The sequence below is a fragment of the Phyllostomus discolor genome, chromosome 6 (genome assembly GCF_004126475.2).
Source record: "Phyllostomus discolor isolate MPI-MPIP mPhyDis1 chromosome 6, mPhyDis1.pri.v3, whole genome shotgun sequence".
NCBI classification, from domain to species: Eukaryota; Metazoa; Chordata; class Mammalia; order Chiroptera; family Phyllostomidae; genus Phyllostomus; species Phyllostomus discolor.
In genome coordinates this window covers 75,100,478-75,127,698 of record NC_040908.2, presented here as the reverse complement: position 1 = coordinate 75,127,698, position 27,221 = coordinate 75,100,478, and the positions used below count along the sequence as shown (strand labels likewise).

The following is a 27,221-nucleotide window of genomic DNA, read 5'->3' as shown; positions in this document are numbered from 1 at the left end:
CTGGGTGATTGTCTCCCAATCCAACTTCCCTCTGTGTGCCTTCAAGCCACAAGGTCTCCCTGGTGTTGCTCAACCCCCGTAGTAGCAGTCCAGGGAGGGAGCAGTGACTCCACTCTCCTGGGTGCCCTGAGGCTGACCCAGGAGCAGCAGGCCTGGGGACTGCAACACCCCTGGTCCCCGCACTGATCCCTGGGTCCCTGTTGTCCTGAAGCAGTCTCCTTACCGTCAGGTTTTTCAATGTCCGCTATAATTTTTGATGTCCTGTTTTCAAAAATATTTTGGTAACCTAGGCCACCTGCTCTGTTCCTCCGCCAAGGGTCGAGTTTCTCTCCCCTGCACAGAAGCCTAGAATCACGCTCCCTGGAACAAAGCCGGCATCTTTTCGACCAAATGAAGCCAGTTTTAATTTCTAATGTGGTAAATACTGACATTACCCACCTAAACAAAAGCTTTTTGGAGTTTTCAGTTTTTATGACTATAAAGAGATCCTGAGACTAAAAACTTTGAGAACTGCTGGCCTCGTGGTTCAAAGTGTAGGCTTTGGGATCAGCTGGCTGTGTTCTAGCATATACTAGTTATGGGACATTGTGGTGAAAGTTATTTTTCTGGATAAGTAACTAATAGGGCTGTCAGTATTAAATAAAGTAAAACATGCTAAGTTTTTGTCTTAGGGTTATACACTCAGAAAATGTTACTGCTGTGATTGATTCCAGGGCCTCACATGCTGCAGTGAGTCTTGCCTTCTGGGCAGTAGAACAGTTGTAAAGGACCCTTCAAAGTCCTACACTCTTGGGTTCCTTTCAGTCTGACTCTGGAGGAAAGGTAACCCCCAGCAGTGAATCTGAGCTCTAACTTCCACACACTTGGGATTTTGTTTTGAGGTCTCCCAGGCAGATACTGCCAGCTTCTTGTTTATTTTGAGCAGACTGTGGAGGCCACAGCCTGAGGCAGTGGGGCTGTGGACTGGAACCTGGCAGGTAATTTGGGAGTGCCTATTCTCTTCAGTGACCTCTTTGGACTGCTGCTGTTTTCCTTAAGCCTTTAAAATGAATGGCTTCTTTCCTGATCTCTAGCTTTGAATCATGCTGCCTGCCCTCTCCCTCCCCTTGCTTTTCTGTTTCTCAGTCTTCTCACCCCTGTTAGGATGTTTATGTTGTGTAAGTGTGTGCCAAAAATAATGAAGCCTCTTTAATTTAGTGCGAGCTTTTGGCCTGAATAAAATGAGTGACAACTAACCCTATTTAGCACTCCTTTCCCACTTCCTTTTGCCCTCCCTATCTTATTTTCATGGAAATAGTGTCCTGTTGTATGCCTGCCCTCCTACTTTTCATCAGCTGGCTCTGGTTCAGAGGCCCTGCTCATTGTTTCTACCACGGTTTCATTGTAAAGGTTTTGACTGGTAGTAGGGTATTTAGGATTATGCAAGTGAAAGAGAGGGGACTCACACTGACTGCTTAGGACATACAGACATATATTATTAGTATAGTATTTTTTGAAATGGGTGAAAGAAGACATGCATTATCACTCTCTCCATGAATGGGACAGTGAAAAAGTAGTTTCCACCTTTACCCCCCAAATATGTAAATTATAATTTAGAAGCCTAAAGAAACACACACATTTTTCTCTGCAGATTTTAAATCTCAAGTGAAAAGAGAGGCTTTCATCCAACCTAGTACATCTTCCCTTTTTAAAAAGAGGTTTTACTTAAGAGTCTTAAAAAGAGAAAGTTGCTCGCATTCAGTTCTTAACTTGGCCTCAAGTTTCTACTTGATGGGGCTAGTAAGACTAGAGCAAGGGTAAACTTCAAATTTATAAGAGTCTCAGGGATTTGTGAGAATGACCTGAATTAATCCAATGCTAAGGTTTCTTGGGGACAGCTATAAAGCAGGAGACTGCCTTTATTTTTAGGGGTGTGAGGTCTGATGCTTCTAAAACATACATACTGATCTGAGAGTCTTTCTTAGGGTTCACATTTGGTCAGTAATATTCTTAAAATGGGGAAAGTAACAAAACAAAGAGTTCTTTATAGGGGATTATAGGAGAGTTGTGGCCCTTGTTTCAGTGAGTGACTTGTAGCATTGATTGGGTCATTCCTGGATCAAGTGTTCAAGGCTCCATCCAGCTCTGTGCAGCAGTGACCCTTCTCAGTAAATGTGTTGTCTATTCCCTGCCCAGGTGTTGGGATTGCATATTGATCCTCTTCATGGGGACTCACATTTTCCTGACAAGATGCTTTTACCCTTTATTTTTGCTCTACTCTCCCACCCAGATGTGATAACTGTTTTTACCAGGGATAAAAACATTCCACATTTGTAAACCACTCTCAGAAACAGTACTTGAAGGAAGAAAACCATGAGAGAGGGTAAAGGGACTGCCTGTTTTCCTAAGGTGTTTCTGGCACTTTTTTTCTTTACCACTCTGCTAAGAACTATGAGGAATCTAGCTGTTTAAAATTTATCAGTGGAATTTGTCTTAGCATATATAAACAAGAGAACATAGAAGTCTTGACGTGTCTTCTGAAATTGGACAGAGTAGATTTAGAGAATTTGATCTTTTAATTAATGAAATTTAGTTTTTTTTCTACTTACTGAATTGTAGACATCAGATTTGCAGAGGCTATCTTCTGACCAAGACCAGAGTGTTCTCCTGTACCCCTGCTTTCTGTGAGGAGGTGAGGAAACTTGAGCTGGTGTGCAACCTTGTCCTTGGACTTGGGATACAGGAGAAATGGGTGGCAGTGCACTTATGGCAGAGTCTTGGCCAGGTGGGCTTCGCCTTGCCTCACAGCCACCTGCTGGCTCTTGCCTCACTTTAAGACACAGGTGCAGGTGGCATTTTCTGGCCATCTGCTGTTTGCTGATTTCTTCTTCTAAGAACAAAGTTGGGTAGCTGAAAATTTCTGTGCAGTTAGCATATGATTTTGAACCTCTCAAACCTCAGTTATTTGAAAAAGGCAGGAAATGAGTTAATTCTGAGTAGTCAGTTTCCCAGAGAGCAATTCTTTAAGCACCAGAAGTTTATCTGATAACTTTTATGGTGAGAATAGTTTCAGATTCTTTTGTCATCTATAATGGGGCAGAAAATTTTAATTCCGTTTTATTGATAGTGCAATACTAACTTTTTTGTTTGCTTTCTATTTTTAATGGAGTCTTTTATTTTTATTTTTTTAAAAGACTTTATTTATTTTTAGCAGGAGGAGAAGGAAGAGAAAGAGAGGGAGAGAGCCATCAATGTGTGGTTGCCTCTTCTGCACCCCCATACTGGGGACCTGGCCTGAAACCAGGCATGTGCCGTGACTGGGAATTGAACCAGCAACCCTTTGGTTTGCAGGCCACACCTCAGTCCACTGAGCCACACCAGTCAGGGCTGTTTTCTATGTTTTATTTTTTATTTTTATTATTTTTTTTGTTGACACTTTTACAGATGTCCCTGTTTCCCCATCCCTCTTTGCTTGCCTCCACCGATACTCTACCCCCAATCCCTCTGGCTATCAGGACATTATTCTGTTTCCCTAAATTGTTCATATATGTTATTTGGCTAATCCCTTCACCTACTCTTTAAAACAATTACTGTATTTTTTTTCCATCGCCATTTAATCCCCTTACCCTTATACCTCTTCTGCACCTCAATCACCCCACTGTTGTCTCTACTGCCTTTTTAATATTGTTTTCCAGATGAGTAGTTAGCCTAGAAGACTTAAATACTGGGACACCAAAAATAAATAGTGGGACATCAAGAGTTGAACATAGATATAATAGTGACATTGGAGTTGTTTGGTTGAAAAAGTATTTGAAGGTGCATTCCTTTGGTTTATTTGCATTATTTTCAAAGGAGAAATAGAGCACATGCAACCTTTAAAGATTTGTAGTTCTAGATTAAGTATCAAAAGATTTTGTCTATAGTAAGATTATATTATAAAATAGTTTTATTCAGATAAATACTAAAAGAAAGAGTGAAGATATCCTGTCTGCCCAATTATACTACTCATACCTCTTTCATGCCAAATAATACTATTTCAGCAGAGTGTTGTTCTGTGGTAGTTTCTCATACACAGTGATAGTATCGTTTAACCTGAGGTTAAAAAAAAGTAATAGAAACCACATATTGTGACTGTGAATCCTGAATTTGTATTGTTCTGTATTATATAGATAGCTGTCTTTGGGCCATGAGTTCTGTTTTTTTTCTAGTTGTATGTGTGTCTCATTATAGGTATGTCTACATTGAACTGCCAGACAGATGCTAGTTCATGCACACACACAAACATTCTCACACTCACTCATTTCTGGGGGGTCTTTTTAGAGCTTTGGGTCTGAAGGACATTCTAATTATGAGCACAGAGTGTGTGCAAACACTCAACATCCATAGTCATTAAGAGCCCAGCTGAGGAGGATATGGTACAGTGTGGTTAAAATTTCCTTTCTGATTGTGAGCTACTAGATTGATTTCTGGAGCTCTTAGCTTGGAAAACAGCTCTAGAAACCGTATGACATCCCTCTTCCTGCTCTTGTTGCCTATTCCCCCTGCCCTTCTTCCACCCCCCATTCTCTTCTAAATAGGTCTGCTCTTTAGAATTCTTATATTGGTCCTACCTGGTGTGTCTGCCATGTGGTTGCTGCTAGTCAGCTACTCTCATACCAAATTTCTTTTTTGACATGTCTTTTGACCTGTTTATGCCTTTTAAATAAAAGCGTATGTGCTAATACTTTAACTGAATAAATGTGGTTTTCATTGTTTTAGAGCACTTGTGAGAAACTTATTTTCGTATTTTCTAAGTTTAAGAAGTGGCTTGATTTGTTGATCTCTTACAGTAATGTGTATTTTATTCAGGAGAGCTGACTGCTCATGGCTGAATCACATCTATATCCTGTCTTCTGGAACGTTAATTTTGTGGGATTACTTTTCTAATTGCAGGATGAGAGCTTGCTCTACAAATGCTGTTTTGGGAATCTTGTAAATTTTGAACTATGCCTTTAACTAGAAGTATTTATTTAGGGAAATTTAAATTCAGATTAAAACTAAATTACATTTTACGTCTGTGAACACTACAGAACTTTGGGGGAAAATATTTAGGGCAAATGCGGACCTGTTTCCTTAAGTTTTTTTCCCTTCTTGACTTAGGTAGTTTGATATTTAGATCCATTTCATCTTGTATTTATTTCTTTCCCTATTTTTTTAATAGAAACTTGAGATTTCCAGTGTAGGGAGTATGTTGCTGAAACATAGGCATTATTGAGGAATCCAGGTTTACAGGGTTATTAGCAAGTATGTTAGGTAAATAAAAAAAATTATGTCCTTATGTCCCCTCCTTTCCCCCTCAAACACATTTTGAGGTTGGCATCCTAGGTAGAATTAACTGAGAGTTTAGGATGAGACTAGGAGAGAAACCTGAAGGCTTGTCTTGGGGCTGCTTTTGTGTACACATTCTTGGTAAAGACTGGTGTACCTTTCTACTGGGTTTGGGAAGGTGAGAGTGATGTATCTGTTCCCCATATCAGGGGTAGGCATTGCAAGGATGGAATAATTAAAGACTTTTTTAAAGGAACAGATATTTCTACTTTTTCATTAGAGAAAGTATACACTGCAAGTCACCACAAATTAAACAGCTCAGATGGTACATAAGATTAGATGCTGTATTCCAACAGCCTTATCTAATCCTTCTTCCAAGGGATTTTTTTTCCTTCTAAGCCTTTGGTAAAGTATTAGGAAAGTTGTCTGAGGCAATATACTAACCAACAAACAAAAAAGTCCCAAAATGTCACTTCATTACTAGCTGTGCTTGATGGAAATACTAAGGAGGTAAATTGCTTGCACCCATGCCACCTCATTGTGTGATTCTAGTGGAAAATGCTTTGGAGGCACTTGAGAAAGGAGGAGTGGTGATTAATCATACTGTCAGCTCAGGGTAGTTATTTTTTTGGAGAAGCAGAGGACTTTTAATTTTTTTTAGTGCATGTAAGTTTTTAGATCGTGTGTATATTTCAAAGGAGCAGCCACAACCTGAGTCTTTGGTGTAAAACACAGCATCTTAGTATTTTATGGGGTTTTCCAGAGAAAGTTGGTGAGTACTGGATATAAATAACATATCTTGCTTTTTCGCTTTCGAAGAAACATCTAGAGTACAGTAAGTGAAGCTGTTCAAAGCAGGGGAGTACTTGAAATAGATTTCCACTTACACACCTTAAAAAATCATGTGTCTGACTGTGTATATGGAAGTAACAAATGCTTCTGGTATTTCTTTTAAAAAACAAGCAAGCATAAGAACAAAAACGTTCCCACTGTTCTGCTTTAGGATTGAAATCAGTCAATTGTTGTCAGATAACAAATTTACTGAAGAGCTTTCATGTGTCCATTTAATTTCTACTTACCATTTTTAACTCTGAACTTGGAATACAGAAATTGGCTTTTAGAAATAAAAAGTGAAGAGACAAGTTCAGGGTCAGCAAGATAATCTCAAAGGGAATAGGTTCCAGATAATGTCATCCTCTGTAGTCCCTCCCTGTCCTCAGACTGGGAAACTCTGTGGACTGGCACTGATGCCTGCTGCTGGGAGGGCAGTTGCCTTTCTAGGGTTTTGTTGTTGTTGTTGTTGTTGTTGTTGTTGTTGTTGTTGGAAAGTCTGATTTTAATAACAGCTTTTTAGTTGTGAAGTAGCATTTCTTTGAAGAATTCAGTGTTCCACAATTGTGCATACATACATTCTTACTAGGTTGAAGAGCATGAAGTCACCTGAGAAAGGAAAAACTTCAGAAGTTTGTAAACTTTCAGTGGAATATATTTAAAAAGATACTAATTTTGTGGAAATGCACTTTCTCTTTCCACTAATTTTGTGGAAATGAATGAGAGAGAGATTCTCAATGGCTTCCTAGTCTAAGCTTGGTGATCCAGAAAACAAATAGTTTAATGCCTGGAGTGACATGTCTCACCTGCAGAGTGGGGCTCAGGCAAAAGACCAGAATGGTGATTCCTTAAGGTCCCTTAAATTATTTAGGAAATACTTATTGGGTACCTACAGAGTGTGAGGCACTATGCTATCTCAAAGGAAATCAATGGAACAGGTAGTAGGGTAGTGAAAGTGGGCATGAAATGAACAACTCCTAGATCAGTGATTATGTGACATGTAGACTGAGGGACTGTTAGGAAGTGCCGAAGCTGAAACCAAGAGTGGTTTTATTTAAAGAAAGGTCAGTTGTCCTTAGTTGGAACCTGACTACAGGCAGCTGGAGATAGAGCTGACTAGAAGTAGACTGGGAGCTCTGATGGTGTTGACTGTGTGTGCTGTGCTATTCTGGTTGGGTGCCCGGGGTATGTGTATGTGTGAACTTGCTGTGTAAGCTATTGTCATAATGCAGGTGTGGCTGTGATTCTCCAGGTTGGCCGGTGCTAGTCAGTCTTGTTACTTCTATCCAGGTCACTTTTGAAGGACCCCCTCTTCCTGAGTGGCAGGCCAGTTAGCTTTCAGGTGACGGACATTTTTTTTTTTGTAGAAAAAAAAATGTTTTTGGTTGATTTGAGGCTTGATGTACATACAACCTGGGGAAAAAACATTCATGTCTTCAAGGATAGTTCTAGTCAGAGAGATTGTCTGGTTGTCATAAAAGTTGAGGTACTTGTGTTGAAGTTTGCTTTGGAGTGAAAAGTTTACAATCTGTAGAGCTCTAAATCCACATGGGTAAAAGGGTTTTCTTGTCATAAGTCTTTAGACAGCTATCTGGGAAGTGTCTGCATGGGTGGTGGACCATGCTGGTTGCCTGTGGGAAGGCCCCACCAGCTGGAGGGACCTTCATGGTCCCTGGGCTAGGCATTTGCAGGCCAGGTTCTCATTTGAAGAGTCTTTGGGTCCTTGACAACCTCTTAAGTTTCAGTGGAGATGAAAACACCCGAGCTGTGTGCTTTTGAAGATGAACGGGGTCGGGGGGTGGGGGGGCGCGGGGCGTGGAACCAGGGAAGAGCTTTGTCAGCAGCATCAGTGTGTGAATGTGAGTGTCACTATCTGGCCATCCTCTGTACCATCCTGGGGTTTTTGGTCATGGTAGTTCTCATCATCACAAGAGCACAGTGGTAACCTCTTGGTTCTGGGCCTAGCAATCTGGGTTATGTTCATGTGTAATTTTAGGTCTTTAAATAGCACAGGTGCAAAGCATATTTCTGAGAAATAACCCATAGCTTGGAGGGGTTGTCAGGATAATACCATTTGTCAGACTTAAGAGGACTGTGGTTAGGACACCATCCAAAGTGTTTGTTCTGACTCTTGTCCTCTCTTAGTACACACCAGCTCCTTGGCTTGGTACTTCTGTGATGAGTATTTCTCAAAGCACTTTCCTTTCTTTTTCATGTTCCTACTTGTAGAACATGGGAGAAATGGTCAATGGAATAGGCGAGTCATCTTTTTTCTTTTTCCAGTGTCTTTTTTTTTTTAATGTTCTTTCTTACTTAGCTCCTCCAAAATGGGCTAGGAGGGAATTGGGTAAAATTTGGGCAATGAGGGGTGGAGAGGAAAGGAGAGGTGGGCACATTTATAACCGATTCAAAAAGCACCCTTTAAATTGTTCTTTTTTTTTTTTAAAGATTTTATTTATTATTTTTAGAGAGGGAAGGGAGGGAGGGGGAGACAGAGAGAGAGAGAGAGAGAGAGAGAGAGAGAGAGAGAGAGAGAGAGAGAGAGAGAGAGAGAGATTGATTCAATGTGCGGTTGCTGGGGGTTCTGGCCTGCAACCCAGGAATGTATCCTGGCTGGGAATCGAACCTGGGACATAAATTGTTCTTGATACACTTAATTATTGAACCTCTAACACAGTCACGTATGGATCTTGACTATGGTATGGACAGTGTGTCACACTGGTGGGCTGTATGTGTCATACATGTGGGCTGCTTTCCTTTTACACTGGATTCTGCCTCAGTTTGGTCCCAAATGAGCCAGCACAGGGGGAGGTGGCACTATTTTGTTCCTTGTCAGTGCGCTACAGTTTATTGTCCACTCACACTCCACATAGGATATATAACCTCAGGGTCTGGAAAGGGAGTTATGTGGTGGTTCGTTAGAGAATGGTACTTTCCAAACTTTATGGTGTTTAGTTACCTGTTCGTTTTTCCTTCTGAATTTCCCTTCCAGGGTTGTAAAGTAGATTGAAATTAATTTTATATTGAAATTGAAAATTTTATGACATGCCTAAGGATAAATGAAATTACCCCCACAGGAGTGGAAACCTGGTCTGAGCATAAAAGATTACTTGAACGTCAATGAAAATAAAATAGGGTGGGAATCATATGGCCACACCAGTTTACATTTCTTAGGCTGTGTTCACAGTGCACCAGCTTGTCTTTTTGAACAGTTAGTTCATCAGTAATTCATGTTCTTATCTGAAAGGTGACATTATCTCAGTTCAGCTGCCCATTGGTTTATTCTTGGCTCAGGAGAGAATGCCACTCCTTATATCAACTTACATTTTCTAATAAAACACCCAGCCCATTTTCTGGTCATCAAGGTTGACAAGCTCATATCTTCCTTATACCAGAAGGCTATTAACATTAGGAAGTTACAAAATAAAGGAGGGAAAGAAACAATGGTGTTTTACAGTACACTGAGCCAGGCCCTGTGCTAGTGCTTTCACATGCAAGGATTAGTTTAGCTAATGTAATATTCCCATTTTGTTGAAGAGAAAAGTGGAGACTGAGCAAGGTAAAGTTAGTTACCTGTCTGTGGTCATGAGCTTGAAAGTGTTGAGTTGGAATTCAAGCTCATCCCACCAAACTGTACGAAGAGTTTTACTGGTCATGGCCAGATCACTATGTCTGCCAGCCAATGTCCCATGTAAACTTAGGAAACCATATTCGTTTCAGGAAGAGTAGTTCTAGTTCTGCTGGTGCCAGGTTCCACCTGCATGGAGCACTGACAGCCTTTCAAAGTCATGGCATTGGTGGCAGCAGCAGACTATACAATAATGCCAGACCTGTGCTTGGTGCAGAGGGAAGAATGCAAATAAAAATAGCCAGTATTTGTTGCATGTTGTATGCATGCCAGGAGTCACTAGCTCCAGGAGTGGAACATGCTTATACAACACTATCTCATTTAATATTTCAAATTATTGTTGTGAGGCAAGCACTGTGATTATTTTCATTTTTTAGATGTTAAACCTGAGGTTTACAGATGTTTTTGCCATTTGCCCAAGATTGTATAGAGCTTGTCAGTGGCACAGCTATGATTTGACTTTCTTGCTAAGCTTAACAACCTTCCCAAATTTGCCTTTGATTAAAACAGTTAATTAATTTTCTACAGCGTCTTCCCCCTCCCCATAACACACCTTTCCAAAGAAAATTTTTGTTTGAAATAAGACGGTTTTTGAAATGTGCTGTTGGCCATTTTGAATGTAAACACTCTCATTGAGCTGCTTAAAGGAGAATGGAAGTGCATTTATGTCCTAGAGGACCTAGCAAAATGGTGTAGATACTGTCTTTTCTGTTGAGGTCCTAGAGTCTGAGAAATTAGATCAGTTGGCATTTTAAGGTACATGTATGTAACTCTGATTATGAAACAATGATGTAGATTTTAACAAGTGTGTGCACCACTTTTGGCTGCCAGACATTTTTGTTTATTTTTGTTTGCAAGGATCCAGTGAGTTTTTCAATCCAAATATACAACTACAGGATACTCAGTGAAAACATGTCCAAGCTCCAGTCTAAAAGGTTGCCTGTCTGTTCTAAGCAATACTCATTACAGAAATTGCCAACACACTAAGGAATTTTGGTGATTGCTGTGGATTTAGTCAGTTATGCAACTTTTGGACAGTTACATCAACCTTTTGTGGTTTAAAGAGTTAAGGGTCATTCACAGCAAGATGACTTAACTTTTTAAACCACAACCGGTTGCGGCAAAGGTTCTTGTGTGCTAGCTCCTGCTAAGCTCCTGCTTAGGGGAGATTTGCCTGGGGGCCTTATAGGAGCCACTGAAGCACAGCCCCCAGAAGTGTGTCAGCCAGCCCTTTTGGGGTGGTGTTAGTGGTATCTTTATTATTAGTTCCTATTTCCATTGAAAGGAAGAGGAGGGGATGATTGACCAGCCAAATTGTATATGGCACTTTATTTATTTATTTCTTTATTTTTAATACATTTTATTGATTATGCTGTTACAATTGTCCCATTTTCCCCCTTCACTCCCCTCCACCCTGCACACCCCCTCCCATCCACATTCCCCCCCTTTAGTTCATGTCCACGTGTCATAAGTTCTTTAGCTTCTACATTTCCCACACTATTCCTGCCCTCCCCCTATTTTCTACCTATTGTTCATGCTACTTATTCTCTCTCTATATCTTTTCCCCCTCTCTCCTCCTCCCACTTCCCTGTTGCTAACCCTCCATATAATCTCCATTTCTGTGGTTCCGCTCCTGTTCTATTTGTTTGCTTAGTTTGCTTTTGTTTTAGGTATGGTTGTTACTAACTGAGTTTGATGTCTTTTTTTTTTACTGTTCATATTTTTTATCTTCTTTTTCTTAGATAAGTCCCTTTAACATTTCATATAATAAGGGCTTGGTGATGATGAACTCCTTTAACTTGGCCTTATCTAAGAAGCACTTTATCTGCCCTTCCATTCTAAATGAAAGCTTTGCTGGATAGAGCAATCTTGAATGTAGGTCCTTGTCTTTCATGACTTGGAACACTTCTTTCCAGCCCCTTCTTGCCTGCAAGGTCTCTTTTGAGAAATCAGCTGACAGTCTGATGGGAACTCCTTTGTAGGTAGCTGTCCCCTTATCTCTTGCTGCTTCTAGAATTCTCTCCTACATTTTTACCTTGGCTAATGTAATTATGATATGCCTTGGCATGTTCCTCCTTGGGTCCAGCCTCTTTGGGACTCTCTGAGCTTTCTGGACTTCCTGGAAGTCTATTTTCCTTGCCAGATTGGGGAAGTTCTCCTTTATTCTTTGTTCAAATAACTTTTCCACCTGTTGTTTTTCCTCTTCCCCTTCTGGTATCCCTATAATTCGGATGTTGGAATGTCTAAAGATGTCCTGGAGGTTCCTAAGCCTCTCCTCATTTTTTTGAATTCTTGTTTCTTCATTCTTTTCTGTTTGGTTGTTCCTTCCCTCCTTCTGGTCCCTTCCATTGATTTGAAACCCAGTTTTCTTTCCATCACTGCTGGTTCCCTGTGCATTTTCCTTCATTTCTCTTATTATAGTCTGCATTTGTTCATCTAATTTATGACCAGAGTCCACCAATTCTGTGAGCATCCTGATCACTAGTGCTTTGAACTGTGTATCTGATAGGTTGGCTATTTCTTGGTTGCTTAAAAAAAAAACTGGCTCTGGGGCTTTTAACTCTGTTTGAGCCTTTTATTTTATTATTTTATTTTATTATTTTATTTTATTTATTTATTTATTTATTTTTCCTTTGGTCTGGTCGTTGCCTGTTACGTAGAGGGGCGGAGCCTTAAGTGTTCACCAGGGTGGAGCAACCCAGTTGCTGGGTTGTGACATTGTATGTGGGGGTGGGGTCTGAGAGGGAATAATGGTGCCTGCTCTGCTCTAAGACTTTGGTCCCCTTTGCCGCTTCCCACAAGCAAATTGGGCCCTTTTGGTGCTGGCTCCCAGGTGCGTGGGTTTGTGTACTTTCTCGGACTCTGTGGGTTCCCCAAGGAGGCCTCCTGTGAGGCTGAGAGAATCTCCCGGCCTCAACTTCCACAGGTGTTTTCAGTCGGTGCCTGTAGGCTTTGCTTCCGGGTGCTAGGTCCCTGGGTTGCGTGGTCTGTGTCGCTGCCCATTTTCGCTTAGTTTGTCTGCACACGAATGTGTGGCTGCGGACAGCCAGCTGCCTTGCGCGCCTCACTGGGTCTGTTCATTGCTTCCGGCACCCCGGGTCTGCCACTGGTCCCTCAGCTGCTGCTACGCTTCTGGGGTCCGCCAGCTGCCGTCTGCGCCCTGCACTCCCGCGTCTACTAGCCACTGATATTTCCTGCCGGTACCCCTCGACCCCTCTCCTTAGGCCTCTGTCTCCGCCCCTCCTTACCGGTCTGGATGTATGGGAGTCAGACTTCCATTTGGTTCATTTCTCTCTGTTCTGGTTGGTTTTTGTTTGTAAATTCTTGTTTTTAGTTTTGGTTGCACAAGGAGGCACAGTGCGACCACTTATGCCTCCATCTTGGCCAGAAGTCCCGTTGCACTTTATTTTGTTTCTGTTAGTTGGAAAGGATCACCGAATTCATTGCTTTCGTTTTTGAGTGTTAGATGAACACCTAACACTGCCTGTGTCTTCTGTTTATGTGCCCCTGAAATGTGCCAGTTATAGAGTCGTGGGGTAGAAGGACAGACTGTGTAATTGTAAAGGCCTGGGATGACTTTCAGGTCTGTGAATTTGGGCCAGTTAATTAACCCTGTTATTCTGTTTCCTGGTCTGAAAAAATAGGGCCAGGAGTCCCTGCCAAGCAGGGTTGTCATCAGGATTAGAAAGCATATGAAAAGTGAATTGACTTCTAGTTAAGCATTCAGTAAATGGTATTGTTATGACTTAGGCGGTGTCATTTGGCACCAGGGTTATGTGTCCCACTTTTCTAGATGTTGCCTCACTTTAAATGTCGGAGAGAAATCCTCTCAGAATATGGAATCTGGCAAATCACCACACCTTGATACAATGCTGAATCTACTGGCTTCCTGTGGTGATGAACCCAAACTTGGCACAGGGAGACTGGCACAGGTAGTACAGTGGGGCATGTCCCTGCCACTATTTCCCTCTGGGCAGTTGCTTTCCTTGCAGTGACTTGGATTCCTGGGATTTAGAATGCCTGAGGAGTTTTCAAAGGAGTTCCTTTTGACTAGAACCCTGGTCTAGCCCAGGCTCTGACTACCATTGGGGTTGGAGTACAGAAGTACTTTGTACGTCTGCTAAGTTATCAGCTCTTGTGGAGGTGACACAGCTAAAGATGCATCTGGGGAGACTGTTAAGGGCATTGCCATCCAGATAGGAGCACTTTAACAAAAGCCTGGCAGTGAATGGAATTTCCTCATTTTTAAATTTCTGTGAAGAAACTCTAAACATGGGCTGCACAAAGCCTTCCCATGTCTCACTGGGGGCCAGTGGAGTGCTGTGAGGCTCTGACTTCATAAAACCTCCTCCCCTCAGCTTAAAATAATTGGAACTGGGAGAAGAGAGGATTAGGGAAGCAAGAGTCTGCTGCTCTACTAGGTCCCTGCAGCTGGTTTGTTCTGGTTTGGGCTGGAATGTTATGCAGAATTTGAGTAGCTGCCATTTGTGGAAACAGAACATCTGAGCAACAATTGATATGTGGCTAGATGGGTTCCTCATAGCAGCCTTTCTGTCTGTCTTCTGAGGATATAAAGCCAGAATAGCAAAGTGACTGAGGGCTTGTAGTCTGCAGCCCTGTGCTACCACTCAGTAGTTGCATGACCTGGCAGTAGCAGTAAGTCCACTTTATTTGTTACTCCCGAACTCTAGGGACTTGCAAAGCAGAACTTCGGTAATTCTTGCACACTTTACTACCGCTGCATAGTGGATAAAGGCTCTGTTCTTAGGCCTGGTTGTCGACTTGGAGAATTGTTCACAGAACTACTTTGTAGACATTCATGGGTTTTGTAGTTGTTTTTCAGCACTCCCCCATCAGTCTGTAGCTTTCAAGCTTCTTATATGTTGTTGTTAAGTGGCAGTATGTTGTTTTCAAGTACAGCTTAGGAGGGTAATTTCATGGGGGCAACTGGCCTATATCCATACCTGGAAAAGGAAGAGTCCTACCTGTCTGCCTCAAGGGCGTGTTGGGGAGAGTTTTGCACTTAAGAAGTGAGTCAGCTCATGGGTCATATTTCGTCTCCCCCATTTGATTGTATTTCCTGTGAAAAATTTATATCTCACCGAGTTTATTTCTGGATGCTCTGTTGAAGCAGAGGATTGCTCTGGTGGACTTGTCAGGAAGTCTCTGATGAGAGAGGACCTGGGAGATTTGGAGGTTGTACTGTTACTGGGGAGAGACCCAAGTGAGGGCCCCCGTCCACCAGCTTGTTCCTCAGTTCTTGCCTTGCTTGTAAGAGATGAATTCAAGCAAGAGACAAACACGTATAGTAGAAATGAGATAGCAAGTTTATTTATGAAACATATATGAGCACAAAACTATAGGCAGGTGCTGGGATAGTCTGAACACCCCATGTATAGAGGAAATAAAGTTGTTTAGTGAGTTCTATACACTTGAGCCAAGGTTACAAGTGGGCACTCAGCTTATCTGAGTGCACCAACTATTGGGGTTAGGTACCTTCTTCCCCTTCTAAATCTTGGGAATAATGTGCAACTACATAGGCTTTCTTTCTCAGCTGGTAAAGGCTCTTTGTCTTACTTAGTGAAATTGTTACAGAGGCTCTCTTTCCCAGCACAGTGTCTCAGGGACTCCCCTCCTCCTGTGCTATTCCTGCTTGTGATATTCAGAATTACCTGGCAATCTTATTTGGACCAGGCTTAGGACTGCTGAGTCAATGGGTGAAACATGTCTTTCTCCCCCTCCCTGCCTAAGTTTACTACCTGTACTACTTGCCAGTACTTCCTATTTGAGATTGTGTGTAAAGGTTGTACTTACAAATCACTAAATTGATCCATCACACAAGCATCTACCACTCACCATTCAGTCTTCATTGGCCTCCTGATTATTCATTGAAAAACCACTTACTGGGTGCTTGCTGTGTGCAGGCACTGGGTCAGGTGCTGGGCGTGTTACTTTTCCTGCCTCTAACTTAGAACCTAATAATTAGTGATTTGCTATGCAGGTGATTTTTGGGGTTTTTTTTCCTCCTTAAAACAAAAATTTTTGAAGCATGGTGGAGGGCAGCCCTGTCTTATACTTGTTGTCCTGGTGTACCTCTTATTAGTGCCTCATTCATCCTTAAGTGAAAAATTAACATGGTCACCCCAGAGAAGGGGGAAGAAGTCAGGGCACTTATTTAGCTGCTTATCAGTTGGTGTTTTTGTTGGAAGGATATGAGGCATCTGCTATTTGGGCTTTTCCCATGCTGACAGGGCCACAGCTGCCTATTTTACAAGTCTGGGAGATAACAGTCATGCAGTTATTAGCTATGGTGCAATATTGACTAATTAAAACATGCTCTACAGTTCTGGTTTTTAGGAGAGAGCTTTTTATATTTTATTAGGAATGCTTTGGAGGTACATGCTAGAGTCTTTCTGACATTATTCCTCATGGGGCCATAATTGCAGTTATTTTTAATTATTTAGGGGAGATTATAAAATATTCCTCATTCCTGGGAATTTTGATCTGATAGATATGGGTGAGGCCCAAGCATATATAACTACCAGCAAAACAAACAAAACACCCAGCAACAATACAAATCTCTGCCGGTCACTGATTGTCAGCTATGGATGAAGAGCCACTGCCACCACCTCTGGTCAAGGACCCCTGCCCCGTCTCCCCCAGCACACACATAGGTGAGCATTCTGAGTGGTGAGGCCATTGGAAGGATTACTCAAGAGTTTTTGCCAGCCCTGGCAGCCTCTGCTCAGGTCAGCTCTAGACAGAGCTTGGGCCTACGGGCCTACGGACCTGGCTTTAACAAATCTGTTTTCCAAGAGAAACTAAAAATCTGGGTTTTAGAAATTTTGCACCCTCCTACTTTTTGGAATGTTCCATTAAAAAAGAGAACCACCCTCCCCCTCCCCCCACCACACACACACACACACACACACACACACACTCTCTCTCTCTCCACCATAGGAAATGCAATGTCCTGTTTAGTCCGTGAATTATCAGGGAAAGGAACTTTGGTTTTTATTAGCAATTTAGAGAGTGGTTTCTGGCCATAGAACTGCAAGAATTGCCTTAGTGAGATGCCAGGGTAGCCTGACATGGTAGAAGTGCAACCATAACAAGACAAAGTGCAGAGGCTATTTTCAGTATGGCTCTAGTCATAGGCTCTTGTTAGCTAGTCAGTCTTTGAATTTTGTAACCTCACAGCCCAGGTAGCTACACATCAAAAAATAATACTCAGTGATATGCACCATATATTTAGGGATTTATTTTTCAATGAAAACTATTTGTTTTCTCTCTGACTATTGTCCTTATAGAAAAAAAGGAGATTGTTTTCAGTGCTTGGTTAGACAATCCCAGCTGGGCTCTGCCAGTAAAGACCTCAGAACTCATCATTGAGGATGAGCTCTGATGAAGAGAAGCTGTGTAGTCAGATGATAAATGGAGAAATCTGGAGACATTTTTAACCAGTGCCTCTGGTTTTGCTTCTGCAGTCCTCTCTATAACCCAAGTTTTTACTTTGCACAAGGAAATAAGTCAGTGTTGGCACTGGCTTGGCTGGTCCAGAGAACAGTTCCTAATGTGATGTGTGCTGCGAGGTCCTTTTTTCAGAGGTACACTACAGAGGGACATCCTTGGGACACTGTTTGCTGCTGACCTGAGGGAGCGGAGCATGTCACCATTGCTGCAGCTTTCCTAGAACCACCTTGTTGCCTACAAGCCTCAGAAGATAATGCCCTGGCCAAGGTGGTGGGGGCATGCAGCCTGCCCTGCAGTGCCTGTGAATATTTCTGTGCAGGTTAATTCAGGCTCACAAGGTCCTGCAAGGCAAACCATTCATCACCTCCCTTGCTCTCTGTCCAAATGACAGGGTATCAGAGAGGCCTCTCTGACCACCTAGTATAAAATAGCAACCTCCCCTTCCCAGCACTGCCTTTTCTGCCAGGTTTTCCCTGTAGCTATAAAAAAAAAAAGTCAGAAAGTATTTCTAACAAAAGCAAATGTATTCACTTGTTTATTGCTTGTGTACCCCTCTTCAAATAAGGGCACAGACTTATACCTTTGTCCCTTTTATATCAGTACCTGGTAAATCAAAATGCTGGCTTTAGGGGCAGACCTCAGAGCCAGGACATTTTATAGTGAGGTAGCCAAGGTCTTGAGAAGTTAAGTGACTCATTGAAGGTCATAAACCTGCTTAGTGGAAGAGTGAGCAATTTACTCATATAAACACCATTTTTTTTCACTTTTAATATCCTGAATTTATCTTAAGAAGGCAAATTTTGGTGCATTTGTGGCTTGAAGAGTTTCCATTTACTGCTGTCTTTTTAGCTAGTTCCGTAGTGTAATTCTGAATGCCTGTGGCTATAGGCTGAAGAGTAGCTTCCTGGAGCAGCAGGTCCATTTTCAGATGTTGTCTCATCAGGGGATTGAGGAAAGGGAACAGGTGGATTTGGGCTAAGCCACAAAGCAGAGGTTTATATCCCTGGGAAGAAAGATTGGTGCTGGGCATTTCTCCTCCCATTCTCAGTTAAGGATCTTAAAAGCTACAGTTAATTAGGCAATTGCACAGATTTGTGAGAGCTCAAGTTCCTTTATTCCATATTGGCTTCTGATTCCCTAGGCAGTTATGAAATCTTAGTTCTCTCTCCCTTGCATCATTTTCTGAGTCTTGCCCTTTCATACTGATAGCCTCAGACTTTGCCTAGACCCTAATAACATTCTCAGGAGTTCTGCAGGGTGGGCCCTGGATAGTAGTATCTGTGGGGGTAGCAACAGCATTTTGGGGTGATTACTTGGCAACTCCCAGATTTCTCAGGGTACCTTGGTTTCAACACCTGAGGCTCTGGAACCAGTCAGGTTGACTAAAAAGTAGAGGTAGGGTTAGGAAGAGTAGAGAGGAGAGGGCTTTCATAAAGCAGCCCACTGGCAGCATCCCTGTGCCCTAGGGTTTAGGCAGGAAAGTGGGTATACTTGTATGAAGGGATCTAGCAACCCTGATGACCAGATGCTTGTTTCTCATCAGCTTTTATGTCCTCACTTCCACCCAACTGCTGCTATCAATTACTGAGTGGGATGTGAGCAGATTCTGGAATGCAGACCTTAACATTAAATTGCTGTGGCCTATGAGGAAATCTGCTGATCCCTTAGTGAGAATTCCATCTCTCTCTTTCTTACTAGCTGTGTGACCTTGAGCTAGTTTTCTAAACTCATGGAACTACCATTTCCTTTCTATAAAGTGGGTATGCTTTTCTTTATGAGGTTGTTGCAAGAACTTCCTGTATTATGTGTTAAAGTACTTGTATACTTATATGTGCCAGACAGAAAAATAAATAAATGTCTATTAAAAATACTTGTTGAAATAATGAACACACAGTGGGTGTGTCTTTATTATCCTCTCCTTTATTGGGTGGAGGGGAGATTTATTATTAGGAAGGAGGAGGAAGGGAGAGGAGAAAAATAGAGAGAAGCTTCATGTGGCCCCCACTCCACTTTGACTGGTCACTTATTTATGTATGTGGTCTTTACGTGACCTTCTGCTAGGAGTGGGCAGAACAGTGAATCTATGACCCACTGGGTTTACTGAAGCCTGGTAAAGTTATAAACCTGTTCCTTACTTTATTTACTTCTTTACAGTCTTTGATTATGATTCTTATTCTTAGAAAGCTAGAATGGACGTGCCCAGCTCAGAAAGAAATGGTGTATAACGTAGAGGAAACATCATCTGTTTTAATAATACGGTCCTTTGTAATAGATCATTGTTTTTAACAAAAGATGCTTTGAGAATTTTTTTGTTTTCAAATGCTGAGACTAGACCTCATAATATTTTCTGTGGAAATATCTCTTAAGACACCAGTGATTTATTTTCATTTAACCAAATTAAATTTTGTTGAACTTGGTGTGAGTTTGCATGAAGATGCTATGACTTTGAAAACTTGAGTTAGAGGTATGGATGCATTATTCTGTGATAGATACTATCAGGTGGGATCTCAAAGGGAAACTAAAGGTTAGTTTTCACCTTTACTCCTTCTTGTTGGTTTAGGAGGAGTAGAGGAATTATGAGTAATGAATGAAATATCTTGCTTGTGAACATTTAACACAGGCAAATGCAGAGTCGTATATAGACTTTGGGAACTAGAAGGAAAACACAGCATTTCCTTGAATATCATTGTTTTGTTATAACATTAATGTGATGTTCTAGGAACATCTATTAACTCTTGTTTATATCAATTAGCCTGTGCTAAAACTTGTTTTGTTATATGTCGTTTTGCTTAAAGTCACAGAATTTCTTAACAGTGTTAATTGAGGATTGCCCTCAGAGACCACATTCCGAGGAGGAATTATGCCTCGAACCCATGCTAGTGCTGAGGACTCAGCAGCAGTTAGGTTTAGGGAGACACAAAGCTGCTTATAGTTTGACTTTATGTAGATTCTGAGTATATCCATGTTCAAGGGCAGTATTATTTTAGAGTCAGCTTCCTGAAATACTGTGAAAAAGTAAGGAACAATTTGAAAACCTTAATTGAAGGTTGGGTTGGTGATGAGTAAAAGTTGACTGTGGGTGGATCAGAATGGAACCAGAATCCCTTGCATTGCTTAATCTTTTGCCTTTTGATTTGTGTCTGAAACTTTCAACTTTTTTCCTCTGAGCCAAGGAGAAGAATTCAATTTGAGTGCCTTAGTGATGCTTGAAGTGATATTTTAATATTGAAATTACACCATAGGTATAATTCTAAAAATTGAGTGTACTATGCAGTCACAGGGGAGACACATAGGGAAACTTCTTGGGGCTGAGGGGATTAGTGATGGGAGAAGGGAAATGGGAACCTACAGAATTCTGTTCCATCTTTTGTTCACGTTAAATGGTTAATGAAGCTTTTTATTAAAATTCATTGTTTTCTATATGATGCCCCCTAGAGTCCTGTGGAGGCAGGGCTGTGTGTCTCCAGCTTCACAGCAGTCAGTGTCATTTAGCCCTTTTTGGTTATGTTGTGCTATAACATTGGGTTCCCCAGTGGGTCAGTCATGAGGCCCAGCTCCCTTCCCTGATTTTTTTCTTACTTTCTCATTTGAGAAACTCAAAAGCTAAAACTATATATATGTTAAAAAAAAAGACAGGATTCTTTGCTTTGGAGTAGGGACTTGTGATCATTCTACATGTTTCTAAGGGAATGTCAGAGAATTCAGATTGAGAATTATATTCTAGTAAATATTTAATCATTTTAACATGTGAAATGAACTAATAAAGATATAGTTTCTTATTTTTAATCATAAAAAATTGATAATACAGAAAAATAGAGGAAGATAAATTCACTATTTTTAGTAGCTTCAGACAGTGAACAAATGTGAAGTAGCATGTGCTTTATGTGCAGGTCTTGCTGTGTGAGAGCTCTTAAGTAGGGAATGTGTATTTTTTAAAAGATTTTTTTAATTTAGGAATGTATATTTTATCAGTTGTATCTCCATCAGTCACTTAACTTTTGTCCAATGCTGAATTAAATGACCTTGAGGAGTATAGTATTTTAATGTATCTTGACAGTCATGTGATTGAATTCCAGATCTGCCATTACCAGTTTGGCTAATTGCTTAGCTGTTGAGTGTAGTAAGCTTTATCAACACAGTGGCTAAGGTAAAAAAAAAATGACTTTAATACACATACTTGACTATAGAAGGGACTTGGAGTTTTTCATGCTACTTAATGTTCTGCTGTTATTTTAAACTAAAATTGCTGAATCTGAAGTCAGTAGGGTTTTTCAAGTAGGTAGAGGAGAAAGCAGTTGCAAATGTTTATTAAATGTTAGTGATAGAATCTGAAATCTCCATTGTTATAGATGCTTTGGCATGAAGACTTGCCAGTGCTTTTTCTTTTACTATGAATGTGAAAATGGATATACTAATTTTTGTCCTTTGTGGTATTTTCAGGGCCCTTTATTGTTGGTACTTTTTAATTTTCCACTCGTCCTTTTAAAATGCAGTTCCTCACACTGGGTACTGTCTTCCAGACACTGGCTCACAATTGTGCACACCTCAGGCTACTGCCTGCTTTGGAAGGGGCACAGTTTTTTTTATCATGCAGCTTCACCAGGTATCTTTAAAAGGCAACTATCTTCTCTTCCCACTTGACCCGCTGCTCATCCAAATCCCCTGCCTGCTCCACCCCCTCTGAAGGAACTACAGTTCTCATGAACTTTCATGGCAGTATTTCTTCCCGTGCATAACCACATCATTTATGTTCATCCATGTTGTCTCTACTTGTAAACCTCAACTTACTTTTTACAAGAGTGATAGCTCACCTAACTGGAACTTAACTTGCTGTCTGGCCTGTCCCGCCTCTTCCCTCCCCCATCTGTTCTGTCCTGAAAATGACAGGACAAGTATGCAGGACCCAGAAGACTGGGCTCTTTTTTTTGTAGGACTCAGACTATTACTGCCTGATGTAATGTTCCTCAAGGCAGTCACTTAAATTGCAAGGACAGGATAGTAATTGATATTCATAATGATTTCCCTGAGCCAGTAAGAAAAGCATCTTTACTATACTCAGGATTTTAGGGTTGAGAAAGATTTCCATCCAGATTGGTTTCTTAAAGTAAAATGATGTGGTACACAAATTATTTCACTTTCAACTGTCTGCTAAGTCTGCTCTGCAGAATGACTCACTTATTGAGGGGTGGGCACTTGAAGTCTTACCATGCCATTTTGACTGTTCCGTTCTTGGTAGAACTTAAGTGTACACATTCTCTGCTATTCTCCTTAAATGGAGTGTTCTAGATAAGGTAGCTCTGACCTAAGAAAGGCTAATTCTATGTTGAAGCCTTTAATTTTAAACTTCAGGGAATAAAAACAGTCTTTTCATTAAATTGCAAGTCTTGGCAGATCTCATCACACTTATATATTCCTGTGTGCTCTCTGTCCTCTCATCCATAGCCCTGATGATACAAGGCAGGAAGAGGTAAATAAACAGATGCTAATTATAATAAGAAATAGTAGTTCCAAGGATAAAATGTGCAAAAATACAAGCCTGCTCACCTCTCACACTTGTTTTGGGCTCTGGAGGAGTATGTATAATGAAAACAGCACTTGAAAAGTATGTTTCCTTGGGGTCATGTTACAATGCCTGCTCTGTTGTAAGGAGGTGTTTAGAAGACTGAAATGTCTTTTGAAGTTCTCTGATCTGTCTCCCAAGTTAATTATGTGGTTCCTTGTCTCAGACATCTCATGAAGTGGTGTCCAGGTAATATGCCTTCTCCTTTGGCTGATTTTGGATTTTTTGCAGGTGTTTCCTGGAAAAGAACACTCACAAGTGGGGCCTTTCTTTTGGGGGTTTGCAGTGCAGAACCAGTGAAGCCAGTCTTTGTTTTGGGGTGAGTTAAGTGTAGAGAACCTTAGAGTGGTCAGTGGATTGACTGCTGAGCTCATACCATTTATGACATGGTTATGTAGGTTCTTATTTGCTCTTAAAAATAAGGAAATATAAGAGGAAGTGGGTTGGAATTTTAAAAATATTTAAAAAGCTTTAGTTTTTAGACCAGTTTTAGGTTTCACAGCAAAATTGAGAAGAAAGTACAGAGATTTCCCATATATCCCCATTTCCATGTGTATATATATATATATATATGTATGTATGTATATATATATATATATATATATATAATCTGCTACCAGAGTGGTACCTTTGTTGACATTGATGAACATGCATTGCTACATCATCGTCACTCAAAGTCTGTAGTTTACATTAGGGTTCACTGTTGGTGTATATTCTTTTCTTAAATTTTTTTTTAATTATTGATTTTATAGAGAGGGAGAGAGAGAGAGACAAAGGGAGGAGGAGAGAGAGGGGGAAAAACATCAGCTTGTTGTTCCACATATTTATGCATTCATTGGTTCATTGTTGTATGTGCCCTGTATGTGTGGATATTGAATCTGCAACCTTGGTGAATTGGGATGACGCACTTAATGAATGAGCTACCTGGCCAGGGCCTCTTAGTGTACATTCTATGAGTCTGTAAGTTTGGACAGATGGGTAGTGCCCACTGCACGAAGAGTAACAGGTACATGTTTGCATATTTGAGGGCTGACTGGGTGCTAAGGACATCGTCTTTGTGTTTCTTACATGGAAGGTACTGGGAGATTACTCAGTATTCTCTCCTTAAGTTCTATACTTCTTGGATTCAAGGAGATCATGATTTGGTTTCATGATTGCAGTGCCAGTTTTAGGTACTTATGGGAGTTGCTTGATACTGTGCTAATAAATTCATTTCTGTCATCAGTTGAGAAAAACAAGGTTCAGTCATAATTTATTACCAGGGTTGGATTTGATCATGTGCCATGAGCTCACTGTTCTCAACAATAAACCTGTGAAGTGGGCACCACTCTTCCTTCCCTCTTTGACAGGAAGAAGCCAGAGGTAAACTGAGCTGTACTGTGCCCTGGTCTCAGGCTCTGTGTGGAGGAGATGGGGGGCAGACTCAGTCTGGCTAACCTGTGCTCTGGACTCCTGCCCTGCAGCTGCAGGGTCCAGCCCATGCCCAGGACACAAAATAAAGCTTAGTGTTCTTTGTAGTGATGCATAGGATACTGCTGTAGTTACAAAGTCCCCCCCCCCCCCCCCAAAAAAAGGCTGAGGTTACAGAGCCTATAACATATATAGGTAGACATTTTATTTTTTTTTTTAAGATTTTTATTTATTTATTTTTAGGGAGAGAAGGGAGGGAGGGATGCGGGGGGAGAGAGAGAGAGAGAGAGAGAGAGAGAGAGAGAGAGAGATATCAATGTGCGGTTGCTGGGAGTTATGGCCTGCAACCCAGGAATGTACCCTGGCTGGGAATAGGTAGACATTTTAAATGAGCAATTTTGGATAGACAGGTAGTAAAAGATATGGGAACACATATAACCTTTATAAATTATGACCTTTCTGGCACAGAATTGGACTTCACTGTGCAGGCCTTTGAGATATAGTGTCTGTGGATGTCAAATGGCTTCCTTATTATTAGTGCAGTATATAGACAGGACAGCATTTTCTTTCAGGACCATGGGTGAACCAACTGTGAATGCCAGACTATTCTCCCAGGCTACGTGGGGATGGTAGACAGGGTGTGATGATGGGGTACTCTGAAGTGGCAGGTGAGGTGTCACTTCTGGGCTGTTGAGGCTAGGCTGACTGGGAAAGCACACCTGTAGAGTAATGGCTGGAAGGGCAAGAAGGCAGAGTTCCCTGCTACATGGACCATGCCCCTTCTCCCTGCCTGCCTCAGAGGCAGGACTTCCAGATGGCCTGAACTACAGATGGTACCCACAATCACGTGGTAGCACTGCGGTGACTTAGAAAAGTAGCTCATGGGGAGGGTGGGGTTGGCAATGTCTACAGGTAGGTGAAATCTGGAATGAGGTGCCTGGCCTGTGGATTGTGTTTGTCCTGGGTTCCTGTTGCACAGGAACACATATCCTGCTTCCAAACTGTTGGGCCATTGCTGGACTCCATCCCATCATGGCCACATGTAATGGAGACTTCATTTTCTTTTTTAAACATTTTATTTGTTAATTTTTTTAAAGATTTTATTTATTTTTAGAGAGAGGACAAGGGAGAGAGAAAGAGAGGGAGAGAAACATCAATGTGTGGTTGCCTCTTGCATGCCCCTTATTGGGGATCTGGCCTACAGCCCAGGCATGTGCCTTGACTGGGAATTGAACCAGTGACCCTTTGGTTTGCAGGCTGGTACTCAATCCACTGAGCCACAGCAGCCAGACCATGTTAATTTTTTAAAGGGAGGGAGGGAGGGGAACATCAATGTGCGAGAGAAACATTGATCAGTTACCTCTTTCACACCCTGAACTGAATCGGGGACCTGGCCCACAATCCAGGCATGTGCCCTGACTGGGAATCAAACTGGTGATTTTCAGTTTGTGGAACAACACCCAACCCAGTGAGCCATACCAGTCAGGGCTAGAAATGTAATTTTAATAGAGTGTCATTTTCACAGGGTTGTTTTTTGGACTGAGTTGGAACCTGAGTTTTAGAACTTGAGTTCCTGTGCAAACTTCCCAGAGAAAAAGGGAAGGCTGTTCCTTTGTTCCTTAGGTTTTAAATTCTAAAGTTCATAATGTTCTACTATGGGACTACAATAGAAACAGGCTCAGGGAAAACATGGAGGAGTTATTTCTGTTTTACATTTGTTGCAGAAGGACCATTTTTCATAGTCCTTAAATAAATAGTGCTCAGGATATCTGGGTAGCTCTTTGTTAACAACTCAGCTGGGAAGTGACTAGCAGAGCCTTCATGATAAAGAGTGGATGGAAAGGAGCCAGACTGACAGTAATTAGATCCAATAAGTCACATCTAGTGAGGGGAGAAGGACATCAAATTTGAAATATCTAGTGATATATGTGAATAACAAATTTTTAGGTTCTAGGTCAGGAATTAAAATATAGCTGTTAAAAAACCTTAACTTGCATACCCACCCTTCATCATCTCTCCCTCTCTTACTCCCCCGTCTCTCTTTCTCCCCTCCCTCCCCCCTGCACAATCTTTTTGTACATTCCTTTATTCTGGGTAGTTATTTTCCAAACTTTCTATGTTGGAACTATAGGGAGGCTTCAAAAAAGACTCTCAGTATAATTCTTGTAAAATCAAGTAATGGGTATTGGGAACCCTGCTAGGGAAAAATGACTATTAATCATTTTGACAGCAGACAACTAGAGGTGCTTTGTGTGGGGGGCGGGGGGGGTTGTCATTTCCTTCATGTGGAATATTAGGAAAGAAAGAATGTTCAACATGAGGTGTAGAAGAAAACCTTTAAGTTGCTTGGGTTGAGAGGTAATGATAGGTAAATTCAACCCTGGAAAGAAAGGGGAAATTTATCAAAACTCATTTGTTCTAAATGTTTTGTTTATCAAGTGTAGTTCATTGGTATTACCAACCATCTTGTTCTGTTGAAAAGCACAGGCTATTGCATCATAATTTGAGGGGAGGGGGCAATACAGAAGAAATTATTGAAGCTTCAACCATTCTGTTCTAGTGATTGTGCAAAACAGTGGTGCCAGTTATCTTTCTTTTCTCTTTTTCAGGGTCGACATGTTAAAACAGGCCAGCTGGCAGCCATCAAAGTCATGGACGTTACTGAGGTAAAATGGGATAACAAATGTATTTAAAGAATCAACCCTGGCTGGTGTAGTTCAGTAGATTGAGCACTGGTCTGTGAACCAAAGGGTTGCTGGTTCAATTCCCAGTCAGGGCATATGCTAACGGAACATGCCTAGATTTCAGGCCAGGTCCCCAGTAGGGCACATGCAAGAGGCAACCACACATTTATGTTTCTCTTCCTCTCTTTCTTCTTCCTTTCCCCTCTCTCTAAAAATAAAATAAATAAAATCTTTTTTAAAAATTAAGAAATTATTAGATAAAGACAAGGACACCTGCCTGACCTCCCCATTTCCCTCTAGTCCCAGGTAAGGGTATAGCTCTGTTTGGAGAACCAATCTTGAACAAATT

At 41.3% G+C, this 27,221-nt stretch overlaps 1 protein-coding gene and 1 long non-coding RNA gene across 2 annotated transcripts in view; both read left to right on the top strand.

The window, feature by feature from the left end:
- Nucleotides 1-1,448, top strand: part of LOC118501172 — a 32,995-nt gene extending 31,547 nt beyond the window's left edge. Inside the window, exon 3 of the long non-coding RNA XR_004903779.1 lies at nt 1,437-1,448. This is a non-coding gene — a long non-coding RNA (uncharacterized LOC118501172). The remainder of the gene's footprint in view (nt 1-1,436) is intronic.
- Nucleotides 1-27,221, top strand: part of MAP4K4 (mitogen-activated protein kinase kinase kinase kinase 4) — a 200,225-nt gene that overhangs the window by 55,091 nt on the left and 117,913 nt on the right. Inside the window, 1 exon segment of the mRNA XM_036028361.1 lies at nt 26,798-26,854. Within this exon segment, the coding sequence (XP_035884254.1) occupies nt 26,798-26,854 (57 nt within the window).